A 21,921-nucleotide genomic window follows, 5' to 3' on the forward strand; every position below is an offset into this window, starting at 1 on the left:
GCTAGTCCATTCATGTTCAAGACGGATGTCTTTTCAGACAGAAGGACCTTGATAACCAAAACGGTAGGACCATTACCTCAAATAATTGTACACTTGGAGCAGCTTTGATAATTGACATCTAACAACTGCTAAGAGGGTTTGTTCAGACTTGCTTTTGCACCTGCATGCAATGGTAGTATTCACATGTATTTTTTGCACATTCACTGATGCAGAATGAAATTGACTAGTAATCTATTTGTCAGTGTATTCTGGTGGTGGGCCGTAGCAAGCCATCTGCTTTAGTTGGTGAGAAAGATGGTTTTTATATATTGTGTATTTCTGCTGAACAAATTTCCATTTGGCAATGTCAACTCTTGCACATTTTAATCAAAATACTTATGTTCGCTAGCTGGACAGGTAATTGCTGCCAAGTTTTAAACGGAACCAATCAAATTGTGTAGAATCTCTGATCACCAATCACATCGGCATCTTAGGTAGTAAGTAGACAGCTGGTGACATCGAGAGGGCTCTCCATCCGACAAACTGCTATCAAATAAGGTATTTATTTCTAATATGTGATACCATCATTCCAAGCTGTGAAATGACAACTGAACACGGCAGCCTTTTAATGTAGCTAGCTAGTAGTTGCAACAAGATCTGTTGCTTGCTAGCTCGTGATAAAGCCATCTGTTCGTGCTATCTTGTCATTCTAGGACAAGGAGAGATTTAGCTTTTAAGGTTATTCTAAGTAATGTAAGACTACAAACATGTACATGACAAGTAGTGTAAATCTAATAGTCAAAGGCAGGACCCACCAGGGGCGGAAATGACGGGGGGGACACGACCCCCCCCGTCCTGGGAAAAATATGATTTGTCCCCCTCAATATATCACTGAAAGATAACTATGTAATTTAATAATATTAATAATACGCAATGAAAGCTTAATAGCGCGTTTTTAAGTTTCAAAAGATTGCGACCCCCCCGCCCTTTGCATCACAATGGTTTGATCCACTGCCAGTTCCTTAGCTTGATACGTAACTGCCGTGAGGTTCATCCAGTCAATCGCGCGCACACACACACTAGCTGAGTATGCAGAACTAGCGCGCAAATATTAACTATTAAGCTAGCTAGTACCTATTCCATTTATGTGGCGTCGTCAAAGATGGAATCAGCATGCAGATGATGTAAGTTAGTGCTTCAAAGTCCCTGTGATAAGGTTAGCGATAAACTGAAGTCCAAACTGAACAGAACTACACTCTCTTCTACCATTGTCTTAAATATATTTAATGGTCTCATTGCAAAAGCTAAATTGTCGCAAGGGAACTTTTATTTATTTTATTTCACCTTTATTTAACCCGGGTAGCAAAGATTATAGCAAACACCACTGAAACTGATTGGTGCTCCCTAGCTTTGCAAATTCAGCTATTGTTGGAAGCCAGCCAATATGAAACAAACTATTAAAATTACAAAAGGTTGTAGCATATGTTGTGTAAATGGTGAACTCATACAGCTGTCAACTCTTGTCATTTTAATCCGTTTCACATTTGCTAGCTACCTTTTAGATCGAAGCCCATATAGAATGATTGAAGATGATAGAAGCCCATCTCCTACTGTAAATAACCTACACAATGTGTGTGTAGCCAGCCAGGTAGAAAAATGGCAGAAAAATAAAAGACGGACATCAGAGTATTTTTCAATACACCAAAAAGCATAGTAAGAACCCTAGTAGCCTAATATCTCAAAGACTAGTTGATAAAATGTTCATAAGAAAGAAATGAAATTCTAATGGAAATGTTTCACAATGATGTCATTAGGCAGAGCAGGCAACAGATGGCTCACAGACAGCAGAGTTGGGGACAGATATGCAGGGACAGACTGGCAGAGACAGGGAGTCTCAGGTAAGTTTGTTGAGTCTTTGTTTGGCACATTATGAAAGGTTCTCCTTTTTTTTTACTTGTAAAATACACTGCTCAAAAAAATAAAGGGAACACTTAAACAACACATTGTAACTCCAAGTCAATCACACTTCTGTGAAATCAAACTGTCCATTTAGGAAGCAACACTGATTGACAATAAATTTCACATGCTGTTGTGCAAATGGAATAGACAACAGGTGGAAATTATAGGCAATTAGCAAGACACCCCCAATAAAGGAGTGGTTCTGCAGGTGGGGACCACAGACCTCTTCTCAGTTCCTATGCTTCCTGGCTGATGTTTTGGTCACTTTTGAATGCTGGCGGTGCTTTCACTCTAGTGGTAGCATGAGACGGAGTCTACAACCCACACAAGTGGCTCAGGTAGTGCAGCTCATCCAGGATGGCACATCAATGCGAGCTGTGGCAAGAAGGTTTGCTGTGTCTGTCAGCGTAGTGTCCAGAGCATGGAGGCGCTACCAGGAGACAGGCCAGTACATCAGGAGACGTGGAGGAGGAGGGCAACAACCCAGCAGCAGGACCGCTACCTCCGCCTTTGTGCAAGGAGGAGCAGGAGAAGCACTGCCAGAGCCCTGCAAAATGACCTCCAGCAGGCCACAAATGTGCATGTGTCTGCTCAAACGGTCAGAAACAGACTCCATGAGGGTGGTATGAGGGCCCGACGTCCACAGGTGGGTGTTGTGCTTACAGCCCAACACCGTGCAGGACGTTTGGCATTTGCCAGAGAACACCAAGATTGGCAAATTCGCCACTGGCGCCCTGTGCTCTTCACAGATGAAAGCAGGTTCACACTGAGCACGTGACAGAGTCTGGAGACGCCGTGGAGAACGTTCTGCTCCCTGCAACATCCTCCAGCATGACCGGTTTGCAGGTGGGTCAGTCATGGTGTGGGGTGGCATTTCTTTGGGGGGCCGCACAGCCCTCCATGTGCTCGCCAGAGGTAGCCTGACTGCCATTAGGTACCGAGATGAGATCCTCAGACCCCTTGTGAGACCATATGCTGGGTTCCTCCTAATGCAAGACAATGCTAGACCTCATGTGGCTGGAGTGTGTCAGCAGTTCCTGCAAGAGGAAGGCATTGATGCTATGGACTGGCCCGCCCGTTCCCCAGACCTGAATCCAATTGAGCACATCTGGGACATCATGTCTCGCTCCATCCACCAACGCCACGTTGCACCACAGACTGACCAGGAGTTGGCGGATGTTTTAGTCCAGGTCTGGGAGGAGATCCCTCAGGAGACCATCCGCCACCTCATCAGGAGCATGCCCAGGCGTTGTAGGGAGGTCATACAGGCACGTGGAGGCCACACACACTACTGAGCCTCATTTTGACTTGTTTTAAGGACATTACATCAAAGTTGGATCAGCCTGTAGTGTGGTTTTCCACTTTAATTTTGAGTGTGACTCCAAATCCAGACCTCCATGGGTTGATAAATTGGATTTCCATTGATTATTTTGTGTGATTTTGTTGTCAGCACATTCAACTATGTAAAGAAAAAAGTATTTAATAAGAATATTTATTTCATTCAGATCTAGGATGTGTTGTTTAAGTGTTCCCTTTATTTTTTTGAGCAGTATAGGAACATAATTGGAAAATGCCATGGATACCCCTACTCTCAACTGGTGACTGAACTAAGATTTGTTAAAGGCAATGGTATTGCTGTTGTGATTAGTTGTGTAGTTTTGGGTACCGGTAGTTAGGAGTACGGCAAACACCTTATTTCTTTGGTTCCTCAATATACATTTACCATATTACAATGTAGGCTATATGTTACAGCACTACTTTTGGTGTCCCCCTCAGGAATTGCTCTTGAGAAAATTTCATGTAATTGTCCCCTCCAAAGTGGATATCAGATTTTCGCCCCTGGGACCCACAAATGTCATTCATACTGATGAATGCCACATTATTCCTATCAATAGGATTGGGGGTAGGATTTTTGCAGCCCACCCTGCAAGTCTGTCGGGGTGTTTCATTTTGTAGCTTACAAACTACATTCCTTTGCTGTGATTTATTTATTCATTCTCACTTTTGTCTCGGATTGTCTGTTCATCTCTCCTGTGTCCTGCTCCCAGAGATCAACCAAGTGCTATTCACCAAGCATGGGCTGAATCGCTCACCTGTGAGGAGAACATCCTACTGCAGTTTGAATTAGCCCTGATGTCACTATTTAGACATTGGGACCACATGCATTTTGCAGTTTTTGTCATAGTCTAGTGCATTTTAGAGTTGGAACACCCAATACAGATGCAGTTGCTTGTTTGAGCATCTTTATTCACTAAGGTTTTTTACCTTAGTCTTCCATGATCTATTCACCTAGCCCAGCCGTCACTATATAAATACCGAGACCATTTGTCTTTCTTTGTGTTTTGTCTTAGTCACGTCAGGGTGTTAGGTTGCCCAGCAGTTAAGAGCATTGGACCCGTAACCGAAAGATTGCAGGTTTGAAAACCAAAGACAACTAGGTCTAAAATCTCTGCCCTTGACTAAGGCACTTAATCCTCATTCCACCAGTAACTTGCTTGGGAAAAGAGGCTGTTAAATGACTAAAATGGAAATGTCTACATCGGTCAGCTACATTGTTGACCGGGGTGGGATACTATTGTGTCCTCATTACAAAACATTAGGAACACCATAATATTAAGTTGCACCCCCATTTGCCCCCAGAACAGCCTCAATTTGGCTGGGCATGGATTTCTACACTGATTGATGTAGTGACCTCAATAAGCGATCATAGCATTCACCTGGTCAGTCTAATGGAAAGAGCAGATGTTCCAATTGTTTTGTACACTCAGGAGGTGACAATATATTTACATACGTCAAATACTGCCCGAGACACCTTTGTTACTTGTCTCCATTCTCAAATGGTGAATCACTTTTGTGGTGTTCTTTGTTCATATGTATATGCGTGAAACGTACATTATTGAAAATATTTCTCACACAGTCATAGTAGAATAGCGAATGGATTGGCGAGATTCTGGCACTGTCAACTTTTAGAAGGTTAGTAGAAAAGGTATTCATTTAAACCACCTAAATATACTCCCATTCACTGAACATTGAGTATTTGAAACTCGAACATTAATTTCCCAACTGCTGTTTCTATAATCCTACAGGCTCTTTATCATTCTCCATACCTTATATTCCAATGGATCCAACATTATGCATGCCCACCATGGTATTGGGCAGCTGCTATTTGAGAACTCATCTGGTTTAGAAATCAAACTGCTTATCTTTTTGCAGAACACATTGTACACCTGTTTTTAGAGAGGATGTATAGCGAGGTATGCTATAAGTGCTAGGCTATACCATATGTATTGGCTAATATGCATATGCAGCTGTTTTTTTAGAACCTCCATTCTAGCATGACAGACATCTTTCTCTATACATGCTTTTATGTGTTTCCATCCTAAGTGTATGATTTAATGTTTCTTTAAGCCTGCTACTAGTTGCTTGAAATGAGACATAATCATGCCAAAACATGATTCAACAACTGTATTCACGGACAGATGGCTAATGAAACACAAATTGACATGTACAGTAGGTGACTAGTCTGTTAACATTGGCTAGCTTTTAATAAATTGTCTAAATGGCCAACGAAGTACCTCCTTTATATGATCAAGACAATTCGTATTGCATACTGCATAATACTGAACAGAAATATAAACGCAACATGTAAAGTGTTGGACCAATGTTTCACGATCTGAAATAAAAGATCCCAGTATGTTTTGCACAAATATGTTTACATCCCTGTTAGTGAGCATGTCTACTTCGCCAAGACAATCCATCCACCTGACAGGTGTGGCATATCAAGAAGCTGATTAAACAGCATGATCATTACACAGGTGCACCTTGTGCTGGGGACAATAAAAGGCCACTCTAAAATGTGCAGTTTTGCCACACAACACAATGCCACAGATTGCAATTTGCATACTGACTGCAGGAATGTCCACCAGAGCTGTTGCCAGAGAATTGGAAGTTCATTTCTCTACCACAAACCGCCTCCAATGTTGTTATTTGGCAGTACATCCAATCGGCCTCACAACCGCAGACCACGTGTAACCACGCCAGCCCAGGACCTACACATCCGGCTTCTTCACCTGCGGGATCGTCTGAGACCAGCCACCCGGACAGCTGATGAAACTGGGGAGTATTTCTATCTGTAATAAATCCCTGGGGAAAAACTCATTCTGATTGGCTAGGCCTGGCTTCCCAGTGGGTATGCCCTCCCAGACCCATCTATGGCCACGCTTATGCCCAGTCATGTGAAATCCATAGATTAGGGTCTAATTCATTTATTTCAAATGACTGATGTCATTATATGAACTGCAACTCAGTAAAATTGTTGCATGTTGCGTTTGCATTTTTGTTCAGTATATTTAAACGTCTTTCCAAAACAGATATTTATCTTATTTCAGTCTGGGAGCTAGCTTGCTATATATGTTCCTTTTCATCAGACAGCAGCTCACGTTTTCACAAGAGAGCCGAGTGTTGAAATGTACTTTTCATGAGAAAATGTGCAAGAATTTAACATTCAAGAAATGTCAAAGTCATCTGAAGAATGTTTTACTGGTATATACAAGAAAAAACTGCTCCTGCCTAGACAGGAGTGACCAGTTCTGCCCAACGGTGAAGTCAGGTCAAAACAAGAATGTAATGAGTAGTATTCTGTTTTCACATGCAAAAGTGATTGCTTTTGATGAAAACGCTTTATCTGCCTTCCCAATGAAAACTAGTTAGAAAATGTGAACATGTATTTTATGGAAAAGAGATGTACGTTTCTGAATGACGGATCATGCTGCCTTTCTAAAAACATAACCAAGCGGTTCAGATTGCTGTTCGATTTTAGCAGGGCGCGCCTCCCTCACGTGACGGACCATAGCTCAGTGCACCTCTGGCCAGTTTAACATAATCCCATCGTGGTTGTACAAGGTGCTTTCGCTTTCTTCCCACAAAAGAAAGCTAGAAAGAAAGAAAGCAACAATCTTGAACAGATATTCAGTATTCAAAACAAAAAATTCCATTCCCCCACCACCTATCTCGTTTAGTTTTTAACACTGCTGTCAATGACTTCCCAGTCACTGGACTTTGCCCTGGTGGATTGATAGAAAAAAACAGGCACCAGAAGAATCTATTCATTAGTGGTTGTGGACTGCTTTTCAACTTGAAGTACAGGAAGCTGTAATATATAAAGCAGATTTATCTTATTGTATGAGGTAAATGAGAAGAATATTTTCTCATTCTGGATTGAGTTACATGTAGGGATTGTAAATTATAGTCTGCAATAGAATGGCAGACCGAAAAGCAGTGAAAATTGTCAGTGGTCAACCAGACTTTCTGCAGTTTAATAACCTGGCCTGTGAGACAGCTGGAGGGAAAGTAAGTCTTACACCATGGACACAAGATTGACATTTTGAAAACTAAATAACGCAACATGAGACAACGTTCATCTGTTTACGCGCTCACTATCATTTTAGGTTATTTTTGCTACAGACGAATGGTTTGCACCAGCTAGCAATCTTTTGAAGGTACTGTGCACACTTACATTACTAATCCACTGTCATCTGTTGAGCCACTACCATTCACATCTACAACCCTCTCCCTTTGTTCACTGCACGTGGTTGGAAGAAAGAGCCACCAGAGTTCATAGCGTCTGCATTCACCGAGTACGGAAAATGGATGGATGGCTGGGAGACGAGAAGGAAAAGAATACCTGGTATAACTTGAGAGACACAAAATTACAATCATTTCAATGGTGGGGAAATGGAATGATCATAGGCAGGCTAATCTGAATACAGAAGCTTGATCTTGATCTTGTCTGCTATCTCTGCTAGGTCATGACTGGTGCATCATCCAGCTGGGTGTACCTGGCATCATACATGGCCTGGATGTGGACACGTCCTTCTTTACTGGAAACTACTCGCCATTTGCCTCTGTTCAGGCTGCATGTCTGGGTATGGATGACTGTGTAACAGGCTGTGTTTACACAGGCAGCCAAATTCAGATATTTTTCCACTAATTGGTCTTGACCAATCAGATCAGCTCTTTTGCCAATAATTGGGCAAAAAAATCTGTCTAATATCTCCTGATAGGTTAGAAAGATCCATAGGGTGTTTTTACATATGGAATTCAGTATGCTGGTTTGATTTCCTAGAGTGTTTGTCAGAATTCTACAGAATAAGTTTTGCTTTCACAAGACAGGAAGATAACTGTTTCAGGGTGTGAATTAGCAAGACCCACATTCTACATGACATTAGCAAACAAACCCGTGTGAAATGGCTAGCTCGTTCGTGGTGCGTGCTAGTAGGGTTTCAATCAGTGACGTCACTTGCTCTGATACCTTGAAGGAGTTGTTTTGAAATAGAGTGAAACAGGGAGGTACTACCTGAACTTGTCCAGTAAGAACGCAGATTTTCTGTAACTTTTGTGGAGCGATAAGTAACGATGCTACGAGCGTGATTGTCACCGATGTGTGCAGAGGGTCCCTGGTTCAAGCCCAAGGTTGGGGCGAGGAGAGGGACGGAAGCAACACTGTTACAGTTACAATTGGCAAAAGTCATAGTCATGTATGTTTCTGTGTTTTGTCTGTCTGATCAGATGAGGCCCCAGCACTGACCCTGGAGGGAGACCGCACTGGCATGGCTGCTTCCGAGAGTCAGTTTGAAGCAGTTGCTAAGGTACAACCGTTTACACTGACACTGTACACACACACACACTGGAGAAGATCAACGATCAATTGTGTTTAATTGACAGTTGCACTCTGAGTCATGGGAGGAGCTTGTTCCTGTGACAGAGCTGAAACCTGGATTCTCCGACACCTGCCATAACTACTTCCCGATCACCTACCCCACGAGAGTCACCCACCTACGACTCAACATGTACCCAGGTAACACCTCCACGTCAGATACTCTCTCCGATATTGGTTACATAATTTCTCATCGATATTCCTGATAAAGGATCTGTACTTATGCTTCTGTTGCAGATGGGGGGATTGCTAGACTGAAGGTCTATGGCGTTGGACAGAAAGACTGGTCTGCCCTGCCTACACAGGACCAGCTAGACCTGGTGGCCCTGGTCAACGGTGGGGTCTGTCTGGGCTACAGCGACGCCCACTTTGGCCACCCCCGGAATATGATTGGTATGCCAGTGCTGTCAGTCTGCAAACATTTGAAAATGGGGCTTCTGTCATCATACTGATTAAGGAATCAATCACTTCAGTACAGATAGCACTGGAATATAAAGTAAAAACAAATAGGGCAATATTTATTTTCGCACTACTGATTTGGAAATTCTGAGTAACAAAGACGTATATAACAAAGACAGATATAACAAAGGCAGAATTCTTTCAACCAGCTGTGTCCATCACATTTGTTGATCTATCTTTAACTAATGAAGTGCACACATGATTTATCTATTTAGCAAATGATTCCAGTCAGTTGAGCCTTTGTAGCTGAAAGATCTCATGATGTACCTTAGGGATTTGCAATTGTTGTCGAAAGAAGCAAAGCAGTGCGAGTCTTGAATAGTTAGGTGTTCCTTAATATATACAGGGAAATTACTGGCAGGCCGGTGAAATGTTTTAATGAAGATGTCAATATTGGCATCGGTCCACAATCTCATCGGTAGTGCATACCATTGGTAATGAACATATCAAAATGAGACAAGTCTATAGACTGGGTTGACCGGGAAACGTCATACCCTTGTAGGTTTGGGAAGATCTGCAAACATGGGCGATGGATGGGAGACAGCCCGTCGACTGGACAGACCCAAAAACCTACAGGTAACTTCAAATCTCATTTTATTCGTCACGTGTACAGGACACAGCGAGTGTAAACGGTACAGTGAAATGCTTACTTGCCACTCTTCCTCAACAGTGCAGAATAAATTCAGCTAAGTTTGGCACATGCCATAGCACTGGATCGTGTTCAGTAGTACACATCAGAGTAGAGCTTTTTGAAATGTTTGCTACAGAAAATCTGTGTTCTTTTTGGACAAGTTCAGGTAGTACCTCCCTGTTTCACTCTAGTTCAAAACATTTTCTCCTTGGTGAACACGACTCTGTTGTATCATCTGGTGACATGATACTGTGCTCCACAGGTGGATGGGAAGGGCATCCTACAGGTACCAGGTTATGAGTGGGCCGTTCTCAGACTGGGGCATCCCGGAGTCATCAGCCAAATTGAGATAGACACCAACCACTTCAAAGGTAGAGTAACACACGCACGCACACACATTCTGTCTGTTCCAGTCTCTGTTAAAGACTTGGTTACTAGGGTTAGGATTAGGGCAGGTAGGCTAGTGGTTAAGAGCGTTGGGCCAGTAACCGAAAGGTGGAAAAATCTGTCGTTCTGCCCTTGAGCAAGGCAGTTAACCCCAAACAACAACTGCTCCCCGAGCGCCGATGACATGAATGTCGATTAAGGAAGCCCACTGCACTTCTCTGATTCACAGGAAGAAGACATTTCGGTTGAATGCATTAAGTTGTGCAACTGACTAGGTATCCCCTTTCTCTAGTTATGACAATGTAACAGGTTAGATTACAAGCGATCACAATGGAGACATCCACATCTTTCGCCTCTGTTGTAAGTACGGCAGTCCACTGTACAGACTACTGAGACAGAGGTTTTGTGTTTCTCTTACTGTATCATGTGATGTCAACACGCAGGAAACTTCCCAGACTCATGTAAGATAGAAGCGTGCTATCTGACCCCCGAGGAGGAAGGGAAGTATGTGAGCGGCAGGTGGAGCAGCGATCCAGGAAACAAATGGCGGGTGCTTCTGCAACCTCAGAAAGTATGTCAACCATTATCCCTATAATTCACTCCAATGCCTGGGCCCGTTAGAGTGCTGATCTAGGATCTGTTTTGCCTTTCAGTAAGTTCACAATGCATAGGGGGACTTGATCCTAGATCAGCGCTCCTACCGAGACTTTATCAGCACATTTTCATCCAGAAAGTTTTTTTCAGCATTTTAATCAATTCAGTATTTAAATGTCCATATTCCAGACAGATGGGGAGAAATTCAAGTGTGTGTGTTTCAAAACATATTAGTTAGGTAAACAATATTGAATGTGCATGTATAATAACTAAATCAGGTCTTGGCAAATGTAAGGAGGATATCTGTCTCATCTGTGAGAGGTGTTGTGCTTCACACTTCACTCTCTAATGTGCTCAAGTTTCTGTGACGTGAAATGTCTGCCAAAGTCAACAGTCCATCCAACTTGCTTTTTTTCCTCATGCAATTGTACCAGAATTCTGCTTACGTACCAAAACAAGTCATAACCTACAGCCAGTGATGATAATAACCATTCCAAACTGCAACAGTAAAACACATCAGTTTGGTGAGAACTGTTTTCTTTTTGTTCTAGCTCCAGGCCCATCACAGGCACTTTTACTCATGTGACCCGCTGGCGCTGTCTGGGCCGGTCAGTCACGTGCGTCTGGTCATTGCCCCAGATGGAGGGGTCAGCAGACTTAGACTCTGGGGACGTCCGTCTTCCACAAGACACACCTCCAAACTGTGATGCATTAGGCCACATTATTGGATGAGTTTTGGTGAGCTCATTGTGGAAATTAATGGCCTGACTGTAACATGTAGTCTACTGTAGGCTACATATGAAGCTTAAAAAAATAAACTTTCATCTGAAAAGATACAACTGGGTCTAAGGAGATGCATAAACTATGTCTTTTTTTACATTATTTTTGAGTTTAGAACTTGTATTGGATGCAATTAAATTAAGAAATCTTGCATAGCTGCAACAGTGGGTCTCACAGGGTTAAGCAGTTATAGGAAACAATGGTGTGTGTGCGTTGTGGTGTCAATGCCATGTGAAGAATTGTTGCAGACAGTAAACAAACAAGTGCTTGCACTTGTTGGGGATTCAGCACCACGGACAGCGTTAATTGGAATCCCCACGATCTGACCTTCAGACACTATTTAGGCCTAGTTGTGGGTTTGCACTGTAAACAAGTCAATAATATTATATATTCTATTTGTTTCCCACATTCAGAGCGCTATCTAGCCTTATCAACCGCAAACGTTTTTTGTCATGTTTAGGCTACAATGTAGGTAAAAAGTGAAGCCAGACACGCCGGCCTACTTAATGTAGCCTAACATTTATTTTGCCATGTGACTATGAGATAATAAGATGGAAGTAGACTGAATTGTAAACAGCTTAGTATCTTGTGTTGCTTATTTGTTACAGACTTGCCCTGTTAAACAGAGTCACGCTGCCATCTAGTGGATCTTTAACGTTTTCATTTTGAAGACTGATTGAAAATACTGTTATTGAAACTAAAAGTATGACACACAATTTCAATCAAATACTTTAAAAAAAAGTTTGCAATCATGTGCCCAGCAATATCAAACTATAGGTCTAGGCAGCTGTATCTCTAAGGCAAAAGAAAGAGAATACAGACCATCTCACATTCATCCTTGAATCTCCTATTTCATGTGGATGCAGCTGGTGTATCTGTGATGCCAAAGTCACCGACATGGAAAACCTGTAATAAGAAATGGGCCTATGAACTGCAATTAAGTGTAGGCCTATTTATGTATTTGTTTATCTAGATAGCCTGCCCTACCCCATTACATGAAGTGAAAATTGTTCATTGCAGCCTACCCAATGAGTTTAAGCTTCCAAAAGATATGCTGAAAAATATGGTAGCCTACATGCATGTGTTCTGGTGGTGTGCTAGTGGTAATGGGATTTGATTGAAAAGCTAGTTTGGAAAAAACTGTCCAAAGCTTTTGAGTTTGTTTTAGCTTTTGGGTTCGTAGTATATCATGATGACTAATTCAAAGCGTAAGACAGTGATAAGGGAAAAGTGGATCGTACATGTTCTACCAAAACAAATCCACAATAGGACGGCATAGGCTACAGTGCATTCGGAAAGTATTCAGACCCCTTGACTTTTTCCAAATTTGTTGCGTTACAGCCTAATTCTGAAATGGATTACATAATTTTTGCACCCATCAATTTACACACAATATCCCATAACGACAAAGTGAAAACAGGTTTTTAGACATTTTTGACAATATGTAAATAAGGTATTTCTGTTTTGTATTTTTAACATAAGTATTCAGACCCTTTGCTATGAGACTCGAAATTGAGCTCAGGTACATCCTGTTTCCATTGATCATCCTTGAGATGTTTCTACAACTTCATTGGAGTCCACCTGTGGTAAAATCAATTGATTGGACATGATTTGGAAAGGCATACACCTGTCTATATAAGGTCCCACAGTTGACAGTGCATGTCAGAGCAAAAACCAAGCCATAAGGTCGAAGGAATTGTCCGAAGAGCTCAGAGACAGGATTGTGTAAAGACACAGATCTGGGGAAGGGTACCAAAACATGTCTGCATCATTGAAGGTCCTGAAGAACACAGTGGCCTTCATTATTCTTAAATGGAAGAAGTTTGGAACCACCAAGACTCTTCCTAGAGCTGGCCGCCTGGCCAAACTGAGCAATCGGGGGAGAAGGGCCTTGGTCAGAGAGGTGACCAAGAACCCGATGGTCACTCTCACAGAGCTCCAGAGTACCTCTGTGGAGATGGGAGAACCTTCCAGAAGGACAACCATCTTTGCAACACTCCACCAATCAGGCCTTTATGGTAGAGTGGCCAGACGGAAGTCACTCCTCAGTAAAAGGCACATGACAGCCCGCTTGGAGTTTGCCAAAAGCCACCTAAAGGACTCGCAGACCATGAGAAACAAGGTTCTCTGGTCTGATGAAACCAAGATTGAACTCTTTGGCCTGAATGCCAAGCGTCACATCTGGAGGAAACCTGGCACCATCCCTATGGTGAAGCATGGTGGTGGCAGCATCATGCTGTGGGGATGTTTTTCAGCGGCAGGGACTGGGAAATTAGTCAGGATCAAGGGAAAGATGAATGGAGAAAAGTACAGAGAGATCCTTGATGAAAACCTGCTCCAGAGCGCTCAGGATCTCAGACTGGAGCGAAGGTTCACTTTCCAACAGGCCAATGGACACAGCCAAGACAATGCAGGAGTGGCTTCGGGGGAAGTCTCTGAATGTCCTTGAGTGGCCCAGCCAGAGCCCGGACTTGAACCTGATCGAACATCTCTGGAGAGACTTGAAAATAGCTGTGCAACGACGCCCCCTATCCAACCTGACAGAGCTTGAGAGGATCTGCAGAGAAAAATCCCTAAATACAGGTGTGCAAAGCTTTTAGCGTCACACGGAAGACTCGAGGCTGTAATCGCTGCCAAAGGTGCTTCAACAAAGTACTGACTGAAGGGTCTGAATACTTATATAAATGTGATATTTCAGTTTTTCATTTTAAATACATTTGCAAACATTTCAAAAAACGTTTTTTTCTTTGTCATTATGGGGTGTTGTGTGTGGATTGATGAGAAAGAAAATAAACAATTTAATCCATTTTAGAATAAGGCTGTAACGAAACAAAATGTGGAAAAAGTCAAGGGGTCTGAATAGGACCATTTCTGTGTTTTGACTTGCAGAGAGTGGAAGAGGAGTAGTAGTGGCAAGAAGCCAGGGGAGCAGGGCACTGACAATAATGCAGGTAAGAGAAATAGGCCACAGCATTGGTTCTCTATATCTGTCTTGTGATGTGCAGGCCAATTGTAATCCGTTTTCAATGAAACTGTAGTCTAACTGTAGTCAAATATTGTAGCCAGGATGAACAGTTTTACTCAAAGAGACCTATAAAACAATTATATCACTACCAGAACATGGTATTGAGAGAGAATATAGATTTCTCTTACATTTTCTTCTACTTCCTCAAGGTGCTGGAGTAGCGGTACTCCTGCTGTCTTTGTGCTGACTTGCGGTAACTCTGTGGTTCTAAATCAGTAGTTGTATAGTAAACTATCGAAAAACATGAACTTGTTTGACCATGCTGCAGGTGATAATTGTTTTGTAGGCAACGTTTGCTTTGTGGATTTCACCGGATAGATGTTGGTCTCTGGTTTTGTGATGAAACAAACTATGTGTAGTTGAATTCATTCCGCCACTGTGTGACTGTTGTCTTTTTGTTGTCACGGCCTTATTGTATATCACGGTGGCTCATGAACAAATGGATTACAGAGCAAACAACGCAATTATCACAACATAGGTTGTAACATGGCTTTTTTAGCTGTCTTGGCTTGGCTTCCTCAGTGATTTTACCCACGCACTGCTACTGTGAGTGAGATTGATTTGATCATGTATTGCTTGTTTGTTTTGAAGTTCCCAGAGCTCACTGAAAGTCCACCTAGGGACGTCAGAGGACAGTAACATCAGCAGTGTCCAGGAGCAACTCTGACCATGAGATTATGTCCTCTTGCCCACCTGAGCTGACTGCTGGTCTTGTCAAGGAGGTGATTGAACAGCTCAACTCTGTCCTATCTATGACCATCAGCAGAACCCTTTCTGGGCAGTCCTCCCCTGTTGCCTCTGGTACTCCGGCAACTGAACAGATGGTCAACATGGTCCAGAAGTGTTTCAATGATCACACCAATCCAGAGGATGAATTAGATGTTGAGTCCTGCATTCCACCTGCGACAGACAAGGTGAAGACTGTTTTTGAAGACATGTTGGATAAATGGAAAAAAAGAAGATCCGGAAATCATCTAAGCTGCTTTGAGAAGTGGCTGTGAAAGTTAAAATGTTGGCATCTGGCAGTGACCTTGCATTGGAGCACCTAGATGCTGAAGACTCTCCTGTTCCAGAGAACCTGAACATACAGTATATTGCAAGGCATTGGTGGAAAAACCTTGACACTGTTAAGTGCGAAGTTCAACACCAAAGCTTCAAAGGCTGTGGCCGAGATGGTAGCGAGAAGGTTTTGTAGCGTTACCTTTTTTTTTGATCAGACTTCCCATTCATTTAGTGCCACTCTCAGCTTAATGAATACGTCTGGCCCATCTGACAGGATCCTTGATTTCTGTGGCCATTGGGCTCATACAGACAGATGTGGATTTGGAGGCGTCGAAAAGAATTGACAACTTTGTTGATGATGTCAAAGATCTTGTGAAGGAAGCTAAATTAGATAAACCAACAAGCACCCAGAGAGATCCCCAAATGGCACATTGCATGTCAAAGCAAATAATTATTTCAAACTAGAAAAACAAGCCAAAGCAACAATGGCTCAAGGCAAAGCAATCCTCAGCCATATTCTGATTTCCAAAAGAAAAATTAGACCAAACGGTGACAGCAGGAGAGCTTTCACAAATAGAGAATGTGGTTGGAATTATGCTGGAGGACATTGAGAAGGTAAGCAGTGGATGTGGTGAGGACCTGGAATCCATTTTCCTCTTTGCCAAGGTCATCAGCCAAATCAGCATCATCAGCAAAATTACAGAAAAGAGTGGGAATTTGCTCTCCCTGGCACTCCCATCCCTTCTGAATTACCAGAGAGTAATACTCCACCCATTGTGAGATGTTCAGTCATCGACATGAGTGAATCCACTGAGCCAGAAACATTGGTGTGTGATGCCAGGAAATCCATGTCTGCTATAACAGATACCATGATAAAGGGGGAATATCCAGAGGAAGAAGGGCAGGTTACAGCTCACTGTGATCTGACAGCTGGGATTGCTAGAATGGAGGAGGTCATATATCAGAGTAGGATTGGTGCTCTCTCCCATGATCTTACTCACCAAGTCAACCTAATCAGTGACAGTGGCGGCTGGAAAGATTGCATCCGATACAGTTCTTACTAAGCTGAAGAGAAAGGACAAGAAGGTTGGGAATCCAACAGCTTATGAGCTTGTTCAGCTGTTTGCAGAGGAGTCTGTGAAGCGTCTCCTGCATCCTAGCCTTGTGCTTTCTTTAGCATCAATGAGTTTGGCTCAGGGAGTCAGTGTGTCGGCTAGCACGTCCGAAGATAGGATTTCCTGCTCCTCTTCTTCATCAGTATTCAGTGAGTGGCACAGTCAGTCTGTTTAACAAAGTTATGGTAAGCCAGGTCATGGACTTTGGTTTCTGATGCCCAAAGCAGAGGGTCATCTTCAACCGAGAAACCAGAATGCCTCCAAGTATCTTTGACAACTGTCACTGACCCAGGCTGTTTAATGAGTGGCAAGTCCTCCCCTCGGCCATCTCTCTCCCATGTCAGTGCGGCAGTAAGTGAACCCTCCAAAGTAGTACGAGGCTTTGAAGCCAACATGTGTGGAGAGAAAGAGGATACCACCAGTCGTTCTGGTGTAGCTCAGAAAATCATCAGTGATCAGATGTCGACGGGCCCAGATGTGGTCAAATATGCCTCGCCTCCATCCCAATCCTCTGACAACTCAGACATTGATGATGCCTTTACCGGCCTCGTCAACATGCTAGGGGTGAGGCTTCTGTCCAAAATCCAAAACCCAAATGGATCTGTACCCAGTTGATGTCGCACGCACATCACAAGACCTGATCCTCGACGGTAATGGCTGTCTTGTGTGCAATATCAGGCTCCTCTGAGACCCAAGCTTATCCAGAAAGCCTGAGGATTCATAAAGAGTACAGGGCCGTGTAAAAACATCTGTTGGAGGAGTTTAGCTCAGAGAAAATCCTCCAACTGGCTGTGTCGACTCACGACTATACCTTTGATAGGATTCTTGTCAAGTCCTTGAGTAAAGAGCTCCTCGACCTATGTAATAAGGCCCGCCTCAAGAACATTGTTCGAAGCCACTGGATCTAAAGCTTTTCCTCTGGCTGAGGATGCGAAGGCTAGCAAAGTGAAGTTCTCCTTCCTAGAAAAGGCTTGCCTAAATTGTTCAAGGTGAGTAAATAACTCAATTGTGTGTCCCAAATATAAAACCATCCATTCATTTATGAATCTTTCTGGTGTGTTAGATTCTGTTGTTATTATTATGAGGTTGTTTTTTCTCTTCTAACACTTAATCCTCAAAGAAGGGGAACAATAAGGATTCACACCTCTCAGAGTCTGAAGACCAGACTACTGCTGAGAGTAGCCTGGGTAAGAACATACAGCAGGACATTTTGTATTCGATATTGGTGTACAAAGAAAAGCTATTGCAAAATAACAAAAATGATCTAGTCTAATTATCTCTTATGTAAAAGTGTTTCTATTTTCCACAACTCAAGTTCCTGGTTCTCATGTACCAGTGTAATTTATGTTGTAACTGAGAATAGATGCTATTGTACATTATAACATCATTCCTAAATTAAAGTACGTGTCAAATCGGTCTTCTGTAGTGCCCAGCATAGTTCCACATGCTGCCACATCTGCACTTCCAGAGGATCTTCCCTCCACGTCTCAACAGGAGAAGCCTTGCAAGCATACCCTTGTCATCAGGATGTTTTCGGCGATCTCCAAAGGCCTGTCCAGGCGCTTCTCAAAGAGAAAGTAACCCAACCAACTTATTGGCTAATTGATTAAATATCATTGCATGAATTGATGGCCTTTCTGACTTCTTGTGGGGGTCATGTGTTAAATCAGATTAGAAAATAACTTTTTTTAATGTTAGTCTAGTAATTAGTGATTACCACTTAACAGGGATTAATGCAGGTTGAGGACAAGCATGGAGTGGCACACTCAATTTAATCATAACATAGTCATAGCTATATCACCATCTACACAACCAGACTATTACTAAACAGAGTAATGCTGTCTATGTGTAGATTCTAGATCACACACACACACACACACACACACACACACACACACACACACACACACACACACACACACACACACACACACACACACTGGGCCAGTAACCGAAAGGTTGCTGGTTCGAATCCCAGAGCCAACTAGGTGAAAAATATGCCAATGTGCCCTTGAGCAAGGCACTTAACCGTAATTTCTCCTGTAAGTCGCTCTCAATCAGCGGGTCTGCTAAACTGTAACGCACACATTAAATGCTTTATTTGAATCCACCAATCAAATTTACATTAAAAAAAGGATACAAACTTTTCAAAGGTCCCTGTATGCAAGTCACTGAAGGGTACAGGGGGCACAGAAAGAATCTCCTTCTTCTGCCTACGACAGCTGAAACAGAGGAGTACCCAGCTGCCAACTGCTTTGGCTAGTTTTTGTCAGGCCCACAATCTGGAGGCCACGCACTGCAAGCCTGTGTACGGGGCAGAGACCGCCAAATATCAGTGCCACAAACTTGCCTCCACCCAGGCTGAACAAGCACGAGGGGCTGGTATTTAAGAAACTAGCCATCAAATGAGCAGCCCACTTCCAAAATGAGCTGTCATTGTGAGGAACTGTAGTTTTTCAGACATTCTTTCTGTTTCGTCCTCTGTGATGTGAGTGATCTGTTTTTTCACACACACACACACACACACACACACACACACACACACACACACACACACACACACACACACACACACACACACACACACAAAATACTTCAGATACTTCCTACCTCAGTCTAAAATAACTGATGCAATATTAACTACAGGCCTACTTAGTTCATATGTAATGCATTAATAAAGGATGCAGGACACTCAGTGACAAGGAAATCAACAGTTTCTTTTGTTTTTTAATCACTGAAGAGAATTCGGTGCCATAATACATACCATACCTGCATATATCCAGTAGGGGGCAACATATACAGTATACACAAGACACAGGACTACTACATTCTATCATCAGTCACTCATAGGAATATAGTTTTATTTAAGATTTTTCAAGGGGTGCTGTAGAACCCTCAGCACCCCTACTTCCCTCAGTTATGGACATAGGACCAAATGATAATGTACTACCAAAACTATAAATGCGATTGAACATACTCGGGCTTTGGGCTATCAAATACCATGAAGACATAACGGACATAGGCCTACATGATATAATTGCCCAAATTGTAGTGGGTAGAGAATGATAGAGCAACGCATGATGACCTGTGACGGAGGGATCGTTGACGACATGCTGGCGCCAAAACACATTGTGGGATTCAATCACGATTTATGGCATTGTCCGGATTGGGTGCGTATGTTTTCACATTTTAGGGGCGAGGCATTCCCACACTTGCATCTTCCTTCCGGAACAAGAGTTCCTGGCACCATCATAGGTGTGAAGACTGATCAAACTTGAGTTGACATATGAAGTGTAACTGTATGAATTGAATTGTCATGTTTGTAATCTCATTATGTCACAACTGTTAGAAGGAGCGGACCAAGATGCAGCGTTTTCATAGTTCCACATATTTATTTAACCAGTGAAACCGAATGCAACAATTAAACACTTCAAAATATACACAAAACAAAACTGTGACGCAGGAGGATCAAATACACTCACAACGAATAATCACCCACAAACACATGTGAAACAAACATCAACTTAAATAGGACCTCCAATTAGAGACAACGACAACCTGCTGCCTCTAATTGGAGGTCATGCCAAACAACACCAACATAGAAATGCAAAACTAGAAACTGAACATAGACATACAAAAACAGACAAACACCCCCTGTCACGCCCTGATCTACTCCACCATAGAAAATAACCACTCACTATGGTCAGGACGTGACACAATAGCTAATAAAGAGCTGAACATTTTGATATGTCTCACTGTATTGTATGTGGAGCAGATATTTATTTCCAGAGTTACTTGACTAAACTGGTTTCATCAAAGCAGTAGCGGCCCTGTTGTGTGCTCATATTATTTAGATTGAGTTGTGATGATTAGATTAGAGAATGTGTGTGATGTTTTTATTCTCTTTGATTTCTTTGTTTTGGCTGGCAAAGTGAAGCTAATAAACGTTGGGGGTTATTGAAATTGGGTTCCGCCCTGGGTAGGATAAAATGAGGATGTTTGTCCCCATTCAATTTGTGTCATTTGTAATTACAAATCTTCTGGCAACACTTTGACTTTGCCACAGTTACGGTGTGTGCTATGTTCTAGACTTAGACAAAATGACTTATGGTATGTACTCTTTTGATAATTGTATCTTATTGCATTCCTGTAATACATCTGATTACTTTTAAATTGATACATACTGTTGTCCTCATACTTCAGAGTAATATTATTTGATTGATGTTATGGTTTAATGGTACAGTTAATTACACAACACATCTTATACTTTGGTTTCCAATTTGGTGTAACCTTCAGGTTCTAACGTAAACTCACTCACTTTTGTACATCGCCTTGGTCCGTACAATTGACCTTATTTTAGCGCCCAAAAAACGTAATACCTCCAGATCAACTGTAACGTGCTTTACATTGGTATTGACAATTTCTCCCCTTTACAACAAAATTCATGCCGAGACCGCCACGCTGCCTGTTTCTGCATGATTCAAGAAGGCAATGAGCTCCGTCGGGTCTTTTTTTAAAATGGTGGGTGGGGAAGCGAAACTAATGCGTGGTAGTGAGAAGGAGAGATGTCGTGTGGGAAAACAGCTTTTTTTCACTCGATCTGTCCAACTTATCACCTTATCGCCTCTAAAATGTAAATAAAACACTATAAAGAGTTTATATAATGTGTCATTACATACCTATTTGAAGGTTTGTGTCGAATTTGAATCGGGTTTTTAGGGCGGTGCTAAAGTGATCTTCAGAAGTAAACAGCGGCTTTGAGAGTCATGATCGCTTGCAGTGATGACGCAAAAAATTACTAGGTATCCCCCCTTACCCCGTCACTGTCAATTTCTTGTTTTTAAACGATGAGAGAAGTGCTACACCTGGTGGAGAGAGATTGTAAGACAAAAATAGTTGCTTTATGCGTGCTGTACGTTACGGCATGACACGTCACGATGTAACGGAGGGTCAGTTTTTTCAACTTTTCTCCAATACTATAGAGCCATTACCATGTCGATCAACGCTTCAATAGAAACGTAGTTCACACCCCAGATTTTGAAGTCAACACAGTCACTACAGTCCCATTTGTTTTCTTTGCAGCCTCGTTTGAATGTCGCGGTTTGCACCCAAGGTGCTTGAATTTTCGAGCTCTCCCCATATATTTTGAGGTGACCTGGTGTCCCCATCAGAGACGGAACACTTAGCCAATCACTGGGCAACTAGAGAACATTACCAACCGGAAACACCTGCATTTTGGAGCTGCTTTAAACAAATCAAAATATATTTTATATTT

At 42.4% G+C, this 21,921-nt stretch overlaps 1 protein-coding gene and 1 long non-coding RNA gene across 5 annotated transcripts; both read left to right on the plus strand.

Annotated features, from left to right (window-relative positions):
• The first annotated feature begins 6,682 nt into the window (after positions 1 to 6,682).
• allc (allantoicase) lies at positions 6,683 to 11,560 on the plus strand. Of its 4 annotated transcripts, XM_014144915.2 has the most exons (11): positions 6,991 to 7,287; positions 7,386 to 7,436; positions 7,537 to 7,624; positions 7,743 to 7,862; positions 8,506 to 8,585; positions 8,662 to 8,794; positions 8,891 to 9,046; positions 9,615 to 9,688; positions 10,006 to 10,114; positions 10,574 to 10,701; positions 11,276 to 11,560. In XM_014144915.2, the coding sequence occupies exons 1-11, from the start codon at positions 7,198 to 7,200 to the stop codon at positions 11,429 to 11,431; spliced, it is 1,185 nt and encodes a 394-aa protein (XP_014000390.1). In that variant the 5' UTR covers positions 6,991 to 7,197; the 3' UTR covers positions 11,432 to 11,560. The 4 variants fall into 4 exon arrangements, with proteins under 4 accessions (XP_045551808.1, XP_014000390.1, XP_045551807.1 ...); XM_045695851.1 differs by lacking the exon at positions 7,743 to 7,862; XM_045695850.1 differs by lacking the exon at positions 7,386 to 7,436 and having other exon boundaries at positions 6,999 to 7,287.
• A 2,844-nt stretch (positions 11,561 to 14,404) lies between these two features.
• Positions 14,405 to 18,229, plus strand: LOC123727283 (uncharacterized). The gene is made up of 3 exons (XR_006759201.1): positions 14,405 to 17,635; positions 17,767 to 17,833; positions 18,073 to 18,229. It is a non-coding gene; the product is annotated as an uncharacterized lncRNA (long non-coding RNA).
• The last annotated feature ends 3,692 nt before the right edge of the window (positions 18,230 to 21,921 follow it).

The sequence above is a fragment of the Salmo salar genome, chromosome ssa15 (genome assembly GCF_905237065.1).
Source record: "Salmo salar chromosome ssa15, Ssal_v3.1, whole genome shotgun sequence".
In the NCBI taxonomy this organism is placed as follows: Eukaryota; Metazoa; Chordata; class Actinopteri; order Salmoniformes; family Salmonidae; genus Salmo; species Salmo salar.